The sequence below is a fragment of the Camelina sativa genome, chromosome 9, assembly GCF_030686135.1.
Source record: "Camelina sativa cultivar CO46 ecotype springtype chromosome 9, ASM3068613v1".
In the NCBI taxonomy this organism is placed as follows: Eukaryota; Viridiplantae; Streptophyta; class Magnoliopsida; order Brassicales; family Brassicaceae; genus Camelina; species Camelina sativa.
Genome location: NC_141888.1, coordinates 37,960,456 through 37,973,574, shown reverse-complemented (window position 1 = coordinate 37,973,574; position 13,119 = coordinate 37,960,456). Strand labels below are relative to the sequence as shown.

General features: G+C 35.4%; 4 protein-coding genes across 7 annotated transcripts; 1 reads left to right on the top strand and 3 right to left on the bottom strand.

Annotated features, from left to right (window-relative positions):
• Window positions 1-960: 960 nt before the first annotated feature.
• LOC104713612 (putative pectinesterase 11) lies at window positions 961-3,263 on the top strand. Its single transcript, XM_010430782.3, has 5 exons — window positions 961-1,389; window positions 1,779-1,938; window positions 2,249-2,437; window positions 2,586-2,821; window positions 2,897-3,263. Exons 1-5 carry the CDS (start codon window positions 1,103-1,105, stop codon window positions 3,084-3,086), a joined length of 1,062 nt encoding a protein of 353 aa, XP_010429084.2. The 5' UTR covers window positions 961-1,102; the 3' UTR covers window positions 3,087-3,263.
• A 72-nt stretch (window positions 3,264-3,335) lies between these two features.
• Window positions 3,336-5,519, bottom strand: LOC104713611 (protein RER1B). Its single transcript, XM_010430781.3, has 4 exons — window positions 5,279-5,519; window positions 4,296-4,661; window positions 3,758-3,938; window positions 3,336-3,646 (listed from the first exon to the last, which is right to left on the bottom strand). Exons 2-4 carry the CDS (start codon window positions 4,643-4,645, stop codon window positions 3,590-3,592), a joined length of 588 nt encoding a protein of 195 aa, XP_010429083.1. The 5' UTR covers window positions 4,646-4,661; window positions 5,279-5,519; the 3' UTR covers window positions 3,336-3,589.
• A 324-nt stretch (window positions 5,520-5,843) lies between these two features.
• LOC104713610 (putative glucose-1-phosphate adenylyltransferase large subunit, chloroplastic) lies at window positions 5,844-10,574 on the bottom strand. 4 transcript variants are annotated; one of them, XM_010430778.3, is made up of 15 exons: window positions 10,007-10,574; window positions 8,790-9,026; window positions 8,487-8,609; window positions 8,183-8,353; window positions 8,008-8,100; window positions 7,827-7,910; window positions 7,686-7,741; window positions 7,513-7,606; window positions 7,230-7,415; window positions 7,057-7,137; window positions 6,892-6,978; window positions 6,688-6,792; window positions 6,491-6,597; window positions 6,340-6,400; window positions 5,844-6,249 (listed from the first exon to the last, which is right to left on the bottom strand). In XM_010430778.3, exons 2-15 carry the CDS (start codon window positions 9,015-9,017, stop codon window positions 6,148-6,150), a joined length of 1,578 nt encoding a protein of 525 aa, XP_010429080.1. In that variant the 5' UTR covers window positions 9,018-9,026; window positions 10,007-10,574; the 3' UTR covers window positions 5,844-6,147. The 4 variants fall into 4 exon arrangements, with proteins under 4 accessions (XP_010429080.1, XP_010429081.1, XP_087321505.1 ...); XM_010430779.3 differs by having other exon boundaries at window positions 9,286-10,048; XM_087465379.1 differs by having other exon boundaries at window positions 6,340-6,597; window positions 10,007-10,318.
• Window positions 10,575-11,164: 590 nt separating this feature from the next.
• LOC104713609 (small ribosomal subunit protein eS25y) lies at window positions 11,165-12,355 on the bottom strand. The gene is made up of 4 exons (XM_010430777.3): window positions 12,191-12,355; window positions 12,016-12,090; window positions 11,600-11,734; window positions 11,165-11,461 (listed from the first exon to the last, which is right to left on the bottom strand). Exons 1-4 carry the CDS (start codon window positions 12,353-12,355, stop codon window positions 11,348-11,350), a joined length of 489 nt encoding a protein of 162 aa, XP_010429079.2. The 3' UTR covers window positions 11,165-11,347.
• Between the last annotated feature and the right edge of the window lie 764 nt (window positions 12,356-13,119).

The window sequence follows — 13,119 nt, the reverse complement described above, 5'->3', positions numbered from 1 at the left end:
TACCACTTCGTACGTAACAGAATAATGCAAGAAGAAAAATTGGGTTTTACACGTCAAAACTTACTCATGGTATGATACTATGATAACTAATTTAGCAGAAAGATTTAACTTAAACGAAAGGTTTTCTTTTCATCGTCCACATTTAATCATCTATTACAAAATCAATTTATATATCAACGCGTTTTAACTTTTTAAAAGTTTTCTTTCAGATTTAACTCTAATTCTTTGTAAAAATTGTTGAAAGGGAGGTTTAAAGGTTGTATGCTTTGTGTATGATTAAGGTCAAAGGCCAAACTCGTCTCCGTTAAAGGTTAATGCAAGAAGCATGCAAGCCGCCAACCTAACACGTAAAGTATATCTCAAGTATTATCTAGCTAGTTAGTTACTTAAGTTTTAAAAGATCTGGTAATCAATTACATATTAACAGTAACACCGACGTTACTTATAGCACATGTTTAAATTTAATTATCAGCAAAAGTATAAAATAGACATATACGTTAATACGTATGTATGTAGATAAATCAACTCATTAATGATAAGAACTTTTGTATTTGAACAAAACGTGTAAGTTGTAACCAAGTGGTTTATTCAAATGGACTGAGGATTAATTTGTGGGTCAAGTTTAAAGATCGAACTTCAGTCCACCATTGTCGAACTGGTCACTATAGACATTGTAAATGACAAGAAAATCCGGTTTATTCAAGTTTATGAGAGTAGATTAGGTTTCAACTTAGATAGAATATACCATAATACGATCTAGTGTGTATAGAATTTGTGTCTTAAGAGTTGAAACTTGAAAGTTTGAATCTGATAATATAAAAATCTCTTGGCAACTAAAAAAGCAATCTTTCAGCTTCGATCATAAGAATTCGGCCGCTGGCCAATCCCACCACGTCATCTAGACTTTTAGTTAGTCAACCCATTGGTATGTATATAAAAAGTCTCCTTTATGTGTAAACCAAACTTTTCCAAATTAAATTTCTAATTCTCACATTCTTGCTTCACGAATTGAATTGAATAGTTTTCAATTTTCATTCTTGATTTCTATTTTGTATTTGTTTTTTTTTGTCCTCTGCACAATCGCCAAGACGTGAAACCTCACATGGGTTATTCCAAGATGGCTCTTTATAAAACAAACTCCGAACGTTCAATTGCTAACTATAATCATATCATAATAATCACCAATATTTTCATTCTCTCTACAATCATATCTTCATCCATGGCTTCTTCTTCGTCGTCTTCCATTGATTTTTCTACTGCTATTCTAATAAGGGTTGATCAATCGGGCAAAGGAGACTTCAATAAGATTCAAGAAGCAATTGAATCTATCCCTCCCAATCTAAACAACTCCCAACTCTATTACATATGGGTCAAGCCTGGAATTTACCGGTACGACTAAAAATAAACTATGTTGTTAGATTTTATATATTTAATTCTTAAGGGTTAAGGTTTAAGACGTATGATCAGGGTTTAGATTTTTAAACCTTAAGGTTTAGTATTCAGAATTGTTGTTTAGGGTTATTATTTTTTATTTAAAAATACTGTCCTCTTAAATTTTATGTAAAAAGTTAAACTGTTCATAATTCTTCCTAAGTTATATGTTTGTGGATAGGGCACTCGGCTTCGACCTACTATTAATTATAATATTTATGAATTCATTTGTGAAACATATATGATATGATACATATTATTGATAAATAGTTACAAATGTCTATGCTTGTTTAGATTTGGTGCTTACGTATAGGTATAATGCTAATTGGCGATATAATTGAAAACAGAGAAAAAGTGGTGATTCCTGCCGATAAACCATACATAACATTGAGTGGAACACGAGCTTCCAACACCTTTCTCATATGGAACGATGGTGAAGACATTTTGGAATCACCCACTCTCACAATCTTCGCATCCGATTTCGTATGCCGATTTCTCACTATTCAGGTTAATCTTCATCATATATATATATATATATATGCATATTTTATTATTTTCCAATTTCAATATTATACGTTTGGTTTTAATTTTATTGATAGGGTTTTTCATGTTCCATTTTCGTTTCCACTTAAAATATCTCTCTTACTATGCTCAAATATTAGTGGATTCATATACACAAAAAGTGTACGCACGTGTAAAAGTATTGTAAGCGCAAACAAACAATAGAGACCAAAAGATCATATATAAAATACGTAATTCATCTATAAGCGAAACTACAAGAGACTAATAGTGACGTGTTTTGTTTTGATGGAAGTAGAATAAGTTTGGGACGGCCGGACGAGCGGTTGCGCTGCGCGTGGCCGCGGATAAAGCAGCATTCTACGGATGCGTGATAACGTCATACCAAGACACTCTCCTTGACGACAATGGAAACCATTACTTCAAGAACTGCTATATTGAAGGAGCCACCGATTTCATCTGTGGAAGCGCTTCTTCTCTCTATGAAGTAAGTACTAACTATATACTAACTCATGTTCACAATTAATTAAAATACATACCATGCATGTACATAATAATTATACAATATATATATCCCATATTTTAATCATATTTTCTACTCTCATGAATTAATTTCTCTCTGTCCTCATGTGTAGAAGTGTCATTTGCACTCGTTGTCGCCTAATAATGGGTCGATAACGGCACAAATGAGAACGTCGGCAACGGAGAAATCAGGGTTTACATTCTTGGGATGCAAGATAACCGGATCAGGTTCCACGTTTTTGGGAAGACCATGGGGAGCTTACTCTAGGGTTGTCTTTGCTTATTCCTACTTCTCCAACGTCGTCGCACCTCAGGGATGGAACCAATGGGGAGACTCAACGAAACAAAAGTAACCTTTTGTAATTCTTATGAATATTTTTGACTGTAATGTATACTAATATTGTTCTTTAATAATTATGTTCAGTACTGTATATTATGGTGAATACAAATGTTATGGTCCCGGAGCAGACAGGACCCAAAGGGTGAAATGGTCGAAACAATTATCGGACGACGAAGCAACCGTCTTCTTGAGCAAGGACTTTATCGGTGGCAAAGACTGGCTCCGACCTGCGCCTTCTCACTTCAAAGTTGCTCCCAAATCTAACCCAAAATAAATAAATTTATTAATTCCATCATTTGATTTATGTTTTCTTCCTTGTACAAATCCTTTATAAATATCGCTTGTACAATTGTGTGAAGTATTGTATATGTATAATTTACTTAAACAATATGGATAAAGAACTCTTTGTAAATGAATTTCCATAACCACCAAATGGACTTTAAATCCGTCCCATGATAATTTTGGTATGAACTAGACCAAAATTTAGCTTTTTGTAAATGACTAAATTCAAGAGATTATCAAATAAACAAAGAGACAAATGAAAGGTTTTAATAAGGGAAAAAGAAAGAATGAATCATATATACAGAAGAGGTACTTTGGGATTAAAGGGAACAAACAAAAAGAACAAATGTTCCTGCAACATATTAAAAACTAATCACCCTTTTTTGGTTTTCTTTGTTTCCTTCGTCCACGTAGCTCTGCTTAACCATACTGGCAATTTGAAACCCATCTTTTTTCCCCCCTTTCTTCTGCAGAAAATGTGGCTGACAGTCTAAATCAATCGGCACGAGAGCCCCCACCGCTGCTCGCAGAAGATCTCCGCCCGCTATATTTCTGCAGCACAGATCAATGAATTAGCAACTAACCTCAAACTCTGTAACTATGAATGTTAAATTCTTTACAGGATAAAGAGAAAACGAAATCAAAGTTGTGAAAAACGGTTACCTGTTTTCCAATGCTGAAAGGAATGTACTTGTGCTTAATCATGTGGGCGATCTGGCGTCTCATAGTGAGGACAAAGAGAACAATCCAGTAGCAAAGCAATATGGGCCAGAAGACAGGAACGTCAAAGACCGAGAAGAACGTCATGAGAAAGGCTATGCAGAATGCCTTAGTCATGGAGTACCTGTCACAGATTCAATAATATCAGTCACAAAAAGAAGCTACTGTGTACTTTACATGTGCAGTTGTTGAAAAAGACAATGTGTTTTCTTCCTAGATGTATAATTCAGGAAGGTATTAGAGTGACAAAAACTGAGCAATTACATCTAACTGCAATGGCGTCACAACATGATTATGACACAGTGAATGCTCAGTGCATTAGCAGCACACTTGGTTAGAAAATGGCATATAATGAAGTGCCAGAATGCTAAAAGATTTTGATGTCTTACTTATCAAGAAGAACATGATATGCAATAAATATAATCCCACCACACGTATTGATTTGCATAACCAGTTAAGAAACAGGCAATAGAGTAGTTACCAGAATTTGAACTCAGGCAGACGGCGGATAAATGGCTTGAACTCATCAGAACCTCGAGTAGGCAGAGTAGCTCCATCAGAGACCTCGAGCTCAGGGTCAACAAGAGGCGACAAGAATCCGATAAGCAGATTCAGGAGGTAGATTCCGAGACCATAGGAGATGATGTAGAAGCCCTGAATAGAGAAAACCCTCAAACAGTAGATAAGAAAGACAACAAGTGTTCCGATCCACCTGTAAGTTGAATGAGGTGTAGTCTTGTCCAGATAGTATTGGTAAACCCTCCATGCTTCATGTGCCTTCTTTTGCACAGGTGTAGCCAACGAACCACTGTCACCACCGCTTCCATCCATCGTGATTCTTGAAAACCTAGAAATGAGTAAAAACACAATACCGTCACATTACATTCTCTCAAACAATCAATGCCATGTTCTCAACCACATCTATTAAACCTCTGCAACTAACCTACCCAACTAATGCAAAGAAATTGTCAGCTTATAACATTGCAATGAGCCCCATTATCACATAACTAGCTTCAACTTGTACACAAACATTATAAGCAAAACCAAAGAAGAGTCTCCAAGAACATGAAAACATAACATTTCTCACGAAATCTCAGAAATCTTACTTATAAGACCCACACAACTCCAAGAAATGAAGAAAGTAAACCTAGCTACGATCTCTACAAGTGTTTCGCACAAATAATCTCGGCTAGTGAGTGAATCCAAAAACTCTAAGACTTATGAAATTCATCTCTCTCTCTCTCTCTTTCTTTCGGATTTCAACAAATCGTGCAAAGGTAGATAGATCTGGAATCGGAGAACTGAATCGTTCCCGGTGAATCGCAAAATCGTCGAAATCAGCATTAAATTCAACGAAAAGAGAAGTGTGAAAGGATTCATTCTCGAGAATCTAAAAACTCAATCGGAACAAGAGACGAAGATCAAAAGCATTAAGAGAAGAAGATGGAGATTCAAAAGACTTACGTATGGTGGAGTTTATGAATAGCTTCTTCTTCTTCTTCTTCTTCTTCTTCTTCGTCTTGTTGCTGACTCAAATGAGAGACCTCAGCGACGCACAGATCTGGCTAAGTACGACGAGACGACGCTACTCAACACCACCACCAATTTCACAAGACTCCGTTTTTTCCCTTTTTTTTTTTTTTATATATATATTAATTTAATTTAATTTCGTCGTGCGTTTTATATAATTACGCAAAAACACGCCACCAATAAAATGTTTTGGTTCGCTGTAAGTACCCCATCACTTATTTTACTTTTCATATTTCACCCCTTGATATTATTTTGTCATTTCTAAACCCCAACTTTTACGATTAACTGAAGGTTCCTATTTTAATTTATCTGAAGATTCAATCAACTTAACACATTGGATTACTGATTCTACAATTTGTGTCAAGATCTTGTTTTAGTCATTCAATGGTTAAGTGTATTTACTATTTGATTTCATAGTACATTTTAACAAAAGTTTGGTTGCTATTTTTGTAGTATGTTGTAATGTAGGTGTGTGAATGTGGATTGTGACACAAGGACATAAGATAAAATTGCTTATTTTCTTGGATAATAATCATCAAAAGATTCTAAATACAAAAGGTGTGAAAAGAGAGAGAGAGAGATCGGGTGATTAGACTTGAGCTCACTGTGTTCTTATTGTTCTCTACATTTCTATCTCTTATATAATAAAAGTTTAGCTATAAGCTTGAAGCTCTTTCTAAATATACATACACTGCCGGAAAAATAAGACCATAGCTGTTTGTTCTCTTTTGATCTCAGGCTTAACAGCCTCCGGCTACATTGTTGCTCCACGGTCTTTTTAGACAGCAACTTTGAAGCTTTGTTCATATGACAGTACCATCTTGAATTGTCGCCTTTTCGACTATCACAGTGATTCCAGATCGTATGTAGAATCCTTCCTCTGGCCTATCCGCTTCTTGAACATCCTGAAAACATTAATATACTAATGTCTTAAGAGTTTCAAATCTTTCTTTTAACAGTCGACGAACCGAGAACAAATTCAAGAAAAAGCTTACTCCTTTGTTCATGATGATCACGTTTTTACCGATCTTGGCATTCTTGTCAATGATGCATTTCCTACAAAAATCACACAAGTAACAAACTTTTTGTTTCACCACAAATCCATTTGAAGAGGATTTTGTTTTTATGTTGTGTGTTTTAACGTACCTGATCTTTGTGTCTTTACCAATACCAATTGGAACCTTTCCTTCTGCTAATAGTGATGCAATCTCAGATTCAGTTTGGTAGTAATCTGCACCTAACATCAATGTATCCTTTCAAAAGAAGAAAACCAAACTCAGTTTTTGAGTGCAACATTGCGTACAATACCTAGGATTGTTTCAGATCAGAGATTGAAGATTCACCTGAAGCTCAACTCCATAGTCTAGACGTGACCTTTCACCAATGATGGAACGTTGAACGCTGCATTCTCGCAGGAAACATCCGTGTGAGATTATGGAATCTACCATCTACAAAATCATCAAACAGAACCATACCAAATAAACAATCATAATCGAATAACCAACCACAAAGAAATGAGATTTCTCTTCAGAAAAGCGGATACATACACGGCATTTCTCAGTTTTGGTTGGTGGTAGGAACCGAGGAGATGTGTAGAATGGAGTGTCTGGATCATAGAACTCAAATTTTGGTCGCTGCAAAAACAAGAACAAAAGGTTGAGATGAAAATAAGAGACCACAATAAGGTGAAAAGGCTGGGAGTATGTTTCTACCTCCTCAACAAGAGCTAAGTTAGCCTCATAGAATGTCTTTATAGTTCCAATATCCTCCCAGTAATCCCGGAAAATATATCCCTGACAAAAATTAACCAATATAAAATTGTTAGAACACTCATTGTGTTCAACAGTTAAAAAGAAAAAAGGAAGTGAGTTTTCTTAAATCTTACTTGAACATCATGATCTCTTATGGCTGCAGGAATGACTTCAGATCCAAAGTCATTGGAACTCGGATACTGTCTTGTTAGAAGGTTCAGCAAAGCTTCAGTTTTGAAACAATAAACTCCCATTGACGCAATGTATGGAGTATCTGTTGCTTCTTCATGGGACAGTCCAAGCATTGTTGTGTCCGTTTGCTGTCAAATGACAACATAAAAGTTCTATAGTTTTTGAAATGCTTTGTGACTTTATTGAGTTAATATTTTTTAAGAATCGTAAGAAAAGGAACTATACCATTGATTTTAGATCGTTTCCTGTTGGCTTCTCAGAGAATTGGATCACACGTCCTCCTCGATCCATCTTCACTAGACCAAAATTCGATGCACGGCTAACAAAATGACAAAAGACCTGTTTTCAGAACCAAAATCTCACATAGAAAAGGTGTAAAAGAGATTCAAGAAACTAACCTTTCACTGACTGGTGCGCACGAAAGAGTAACATCTGCGTTACTATCTACATGAGACTGTCACAATACATCTGAGTTAACAAAACTATAAAGAGGTTTCATGATGAAAAAAAGATCTCTTTAGATTTAGATAAATAAATACCTGAACAAAATCCATGTAGTTCATTCTATAGAGATGATCTCCAGACAAAATAAGTATGTTCTCAATGTTCCTGTTCTTGGCATCCTATTTAAGTCATCAATAGCTTTTAGACCACTTCAAAGATCACAAAGGAACAGAACTGAATACTGATAAAGCATTTAAAGCGATCACAAGTTCATACCTCAAACACCCAGAGGAATTTTCTGACAGCATCAGCTGTTCCTTGAAACCACTTCTTCCCAGCTTCCCCTGGTGTTTGCGTAGCAGCAAGAACCTATTCAATAAGATTTTACCTTTTTCTTTATTCATCGAAAATCCAAGAAAGCTGAAACTGCTTATTGTTATAGTGTTTGTACCTCTACAAAACCACCTCCAAAGTTTATGCCATTCCCAAAATAAGTACGAGCTAAATGTCGATTTAGGGAAGCCGAGTTGAACTGTGTAAGCACAAAGATCTTGTTTATACAGCTGTTAATGCAGTTACTCATCGGGATATCGATCAACCTGTAGCATCCACCAAGAGGAACCTGCATAATTTGAAGTACATAAGAATCATCATCACACAATATAGATAAGACCCTTGAGGTCCTAATCCTCCATGAATGTTATTTACAGTTTTGCTTTCTCGTAAAGAGAAAACAAAGAAAAATGAATACTTACAGCAGGTGTTGCTGCTCTCTTTGTAAGAGGGAAGAGTTTAGCTCCATTGCCTCCTCCTAGAATGATTGCAGCCACGTTTTGCGGGTCTGCCTTTCTTCTCTCAAACATCGACGGCTTCACTGTCTGAAATAACAAAGCAAACATCATCAAGAACTTGACTTTTGCAGGAACATGAGTAAGCAGTATGTTTGAGGCAAGTCTTAAGAAAAATGTCTAAGCTACGACAAATCTGAGCGACAACACAAAGCAAACCTAATGCCTTGTAAGCAAGAGAGAAAAGAGTATAAAACTGATCAAACATACCATAGTCTCTTTTGGATTATTTGAAGTGGCAACAGCGTAAACAACACCATGCTTGAACTTTTGATTCCCAAACTTCTTGGAGCCAAAATCTGATCTAAAACGTTTAAAGACACCATTGTTGTTGTTGTTGATCTTGTCACCCCAAAATCTGTTTTCTAAGTTCTTGAAACAGAGTTTTGGCAAAATAGAACTGCTTGTCCCCAAGGCAAAGGTGTAAGAAGAATCCATTCTTTTTAGCTGCAAAAACAAACACAAAATGAACAACAGAAACCTCGGAAAGTTAATAGCAGATACGATTTGCTCAGAAGAATAATAAAAGCTTCAAGTAAAGTGAATAACACACAAAGTGTTTCAGTTTCTATTACTTATTGATATAATCAAGATAGTAATAAAATAATCCAAAACCAATTGTTCAAATTCAAGCAAAGTGTTAAAGTGAAACCGACCAGAGAAAATTCTGAACAAGATTAAAAAACAGTTCTTGAGAGGAGAGTACCCATTAGTTAAAATCCTCGAAAGCTACGAACTTTCCACAAACCCAGATGTGAAATTTCTAAAATAAGCACACAAAAAAAAGAACAAATTGGACTTCCCAGATGGTTCATCACAAACGCAGATCTCCAAAATTCTCAATCACACAAAACTCTTGAAGTTTCAGAACAACACAACTTTTTCTCAAAACCATTGTTGGGTTGGAAAGAAACATTCTAAACAGAAAAAAAACAAGTTTGGGATCCTAAGACATATTGATATATGTAAATCTCAAATTACTTTGATACTTTGAAAATTACATAGGACCGAATTCATTTGAGTACTAATCTCCATTAGGCTTAAAAAGATCATTAATACTATGAATGAAGTGGTATAAAGTTTCAATTTTTTTTCATCAGCAAAACCAAAATAAAACATCCTAAAGGTTTGTTTTTTCTTTTTTTTTTTCTTTCTAGTGTACACTACACTGAGTTAAAAAACCAAACTTTAACACAGTGTTCATGTTGAGAAGGCAAAATCGATAATGGGAATACGCAAACATCGAAAGAGACAAACTTTATCATGTTCAGAAGCTAAACAACAACGATCCAGATAGAAGAAGATCTAGAATATTTGAATTCGAAATTTGAAAACCGAGATAGCCAAAAAAAAAAAAAAAAAAAAACACTATGAAGGAACATTGAAAACATAAACAGCATTTATTAGAACTAAGTACAAAAACTCACCACAGCAAAATTAAACTCTGTTTCTATGATGTTTTGTTGTTCGTTTAAAATCGGAGGAGAAGAAGTCTGAATCAGTGAAATGCGTGGTTGACGGAGGAAGCTGTTACTTTTTTTGGTCCTCTCCTGTGATCGGCCCACGAGAAAGTAAACTTATTTTCTCCCCCTCTTGAATCAATCTTTATAACCGAACTTTTCCATTCACATTAGTACATTTCTGATTAGTTTGGTACAAGTAAAATATGCATATATCATCAAATTTGTTACTGTTATAGTATAATTGTAGCATATATGTGTCGTTTTGTACTAGAAAATATTAAAAAAATGTATCATATTATTGAAGTTTAATAAACATTTACAAAGAGGGAAAAAAATGATTTGGCAAATCATATTGATGTGAGTGAGTCACTCATGTGACTGTTACACTAAACGGACGGCTCTGGTTTGTCCCATATGCTCGCTCTAGTGTAACAACGACACGTTGAACTTGAACCCCCATACTCATCTACTACACGTTGTGTTAAGACAGTCTTCTCACATATGAATTGGTAACAAATTGATGATTTTCAACGGCTATGGTTTTTACAAAAGGGTACAATATGAAATATCGAAAACAGCTTTTCATGTGTTATGTCGTGTGTAGGAAAGGGACGTTTTTTTTGTAACCATTTGCATGACTCAAAAGTAGATAAGCTTGATTGACGCTCAATGTGTTGTTACATAGCTATTTTGCTTTTCTATTGGATGAATTAAGAAAATTTACAGCCGCACAATTGTCACAACACCATCTTCTATAAATCAAAAAAGACCCTTTTAAGTTCATTTTTTTCCCAACAAACAAAACTCCTATCATGATAATTAGTGAGAACCATTTAACTTAAACTATGATATTATAAACCGGATTTGTCTGCGGATTGGCAACCGCTTTTGGTGGTATCTAATCCAAAGTATATATTGCAACTTCTAGATTAAAACCTTGCACCGTACCATAGTTTATCAAATGCATTTTGATTTTGATGGATTTAATTCGTTAATCAAACGGATCAACAGTTAACAGTTAACAAATGAATATTTCAGAATATTCACACTAGACCGCAAAAAGCAAAACCAAAACCGAATTGGATAACTCAATGTCATGTAAACGACTGTAGAGGACAAAAATGGAACGCAAATTCGATTTTAAGTTAACATAATAATCTCAAAACAGCATTCTAAATAACTCAATGGAGGTACAAAAGAAACCCAAGAAAAAGAACTATAAGAGCTCTGATGATTAAATGTATACATCAAAGGACAAAACCCGAGAGGAGACTGGAGAACCAAACCATCAAAAAGTCAAGCTTTTTAGGTGTTGGTGGCACGAGTGTAGATCTGCTGGCTCGAGTGAGCAGATACCATCCTGATCAAACCCTTAGCCATTAGCTCCCTTATTGCCCTCCTTGCTAGAGACCCATTAATCTGTATTTTGTTCCCCCCCCAACAATTCAGACCATAACAATATCAGAGACTTAACATTCAAATCATGTGGGAGGAAGTAAACAACACCAAACCATACGTTTCAAAGAATGCAACAGTGATAGAAGTATTGCAACATACCCTCAGACGGTCAGAGAGAATCGATGGAGTAATGTGCTTGAACTTAGGTGCTTCAGTGAGAAGCTTGTCATAAGTGGCTTGATCAAACAAGACCATGTTGTTCACCTTCTCCTTTTGCTTTCCTTTGCTCCACTTCTGTTTTGGTTTAAACATAACATTCACAGGAAACAAAAAACAAAGATACACTTCAGCACAAAGATCATAAACAACGCAACACAAACACACAAAGCAAGACACTGATTACACAACCAAAGCTGAACTACACCATACTCTTACTAGAAATGAATCACAGACCCAAATCAGATAGATCAATCTCACATAAGACGAAACCTAAGTCAATTTCTCAGAACTCTAACCATAACTACACATTGATTAATTGAATCGTATAAAAATGGAGGAAACGAAACGAAACGAACCTTCTTCTTTTGCTTTCCACCTCCGGATTTAGCCGGCTTTGATGACGGCGGTGGAACCTTATCCTTCTTAGGCGCCTGGAAACACACAACATTTCAGATCAGATACTACAATCTCGCAAAGAGAAACAAGGCCACACAGATGATACAGAGACAGATAGAGGGAGAGTGAGTAAACCATGGTGGTGTTGACGGAGACGGAGTAACGATCGGCGGCGAGTAAGAGAGTAGAGAGACGAAGACGAGGTTCAAGGCGACGACAGTGAGAGCAAAGACCTGGTTTCTGTAGTTTATATATTAGGGTTTCTGAGTTCTCTGCGTTAACAGGCTCAAAAAAGCCCATTACGGTTTCATTAATAAACCCAAAATCTTAGTCGAGCCCAATTGAGCCCACTTTAATTACTAGAAACTTTTTTTTTTCTCTAACATAGGAAGACTATACAATTTTCTTTTTTTTTTGTGAAGGTAGGAAAGAAGACTATACATTGTTTAGTCATATGTATTCTTGATTGACATATTTATAGTATAGTCAAACAACGACAAATTAAAAAAAAAAAAAAAAAAAATTATTCGAGTCCAAACAATTTGCGTATTTTTCATCTCTTTGACATAATCTTGAAGTAATAGCCTAATAGGTGAACATGAGTAGGGGTCTTTTCTTCTTTCAGTTCTTTGGTTACATAGCTTCTTTAATTCTCTCCTTGTGGGTGGTCTTCTTTTCTCTTCTGACCCTTTGGGTCATATCCTCACATTAACCTTAAATTGCGTCATTACTAAGAAATTTAGTCGAAAATGCAAACTCAAAAGTAAATACATCAGCAATAATAAACACAAAAACCATATAGAAACTTCGGTAGTATTCAATAGTCAACTATATCCTAAAACCGTAAGTAAAGAGAGGGAGAAAAATATATGAAAAACGTTGAAAATGATAATATATATATCTTATACAATTGAGTAAACTTACGATTATAGAATTCTTTTAACTTTCAATCTGCTTTAACTAACTTTTTTCTGTGTGTTCTACTTTCTATCTAATTGCAATTGCAAACGAATAGAAGAGATATTTATAGTTTGGGAGAATATCCAGATATTCCTTATCCTAAG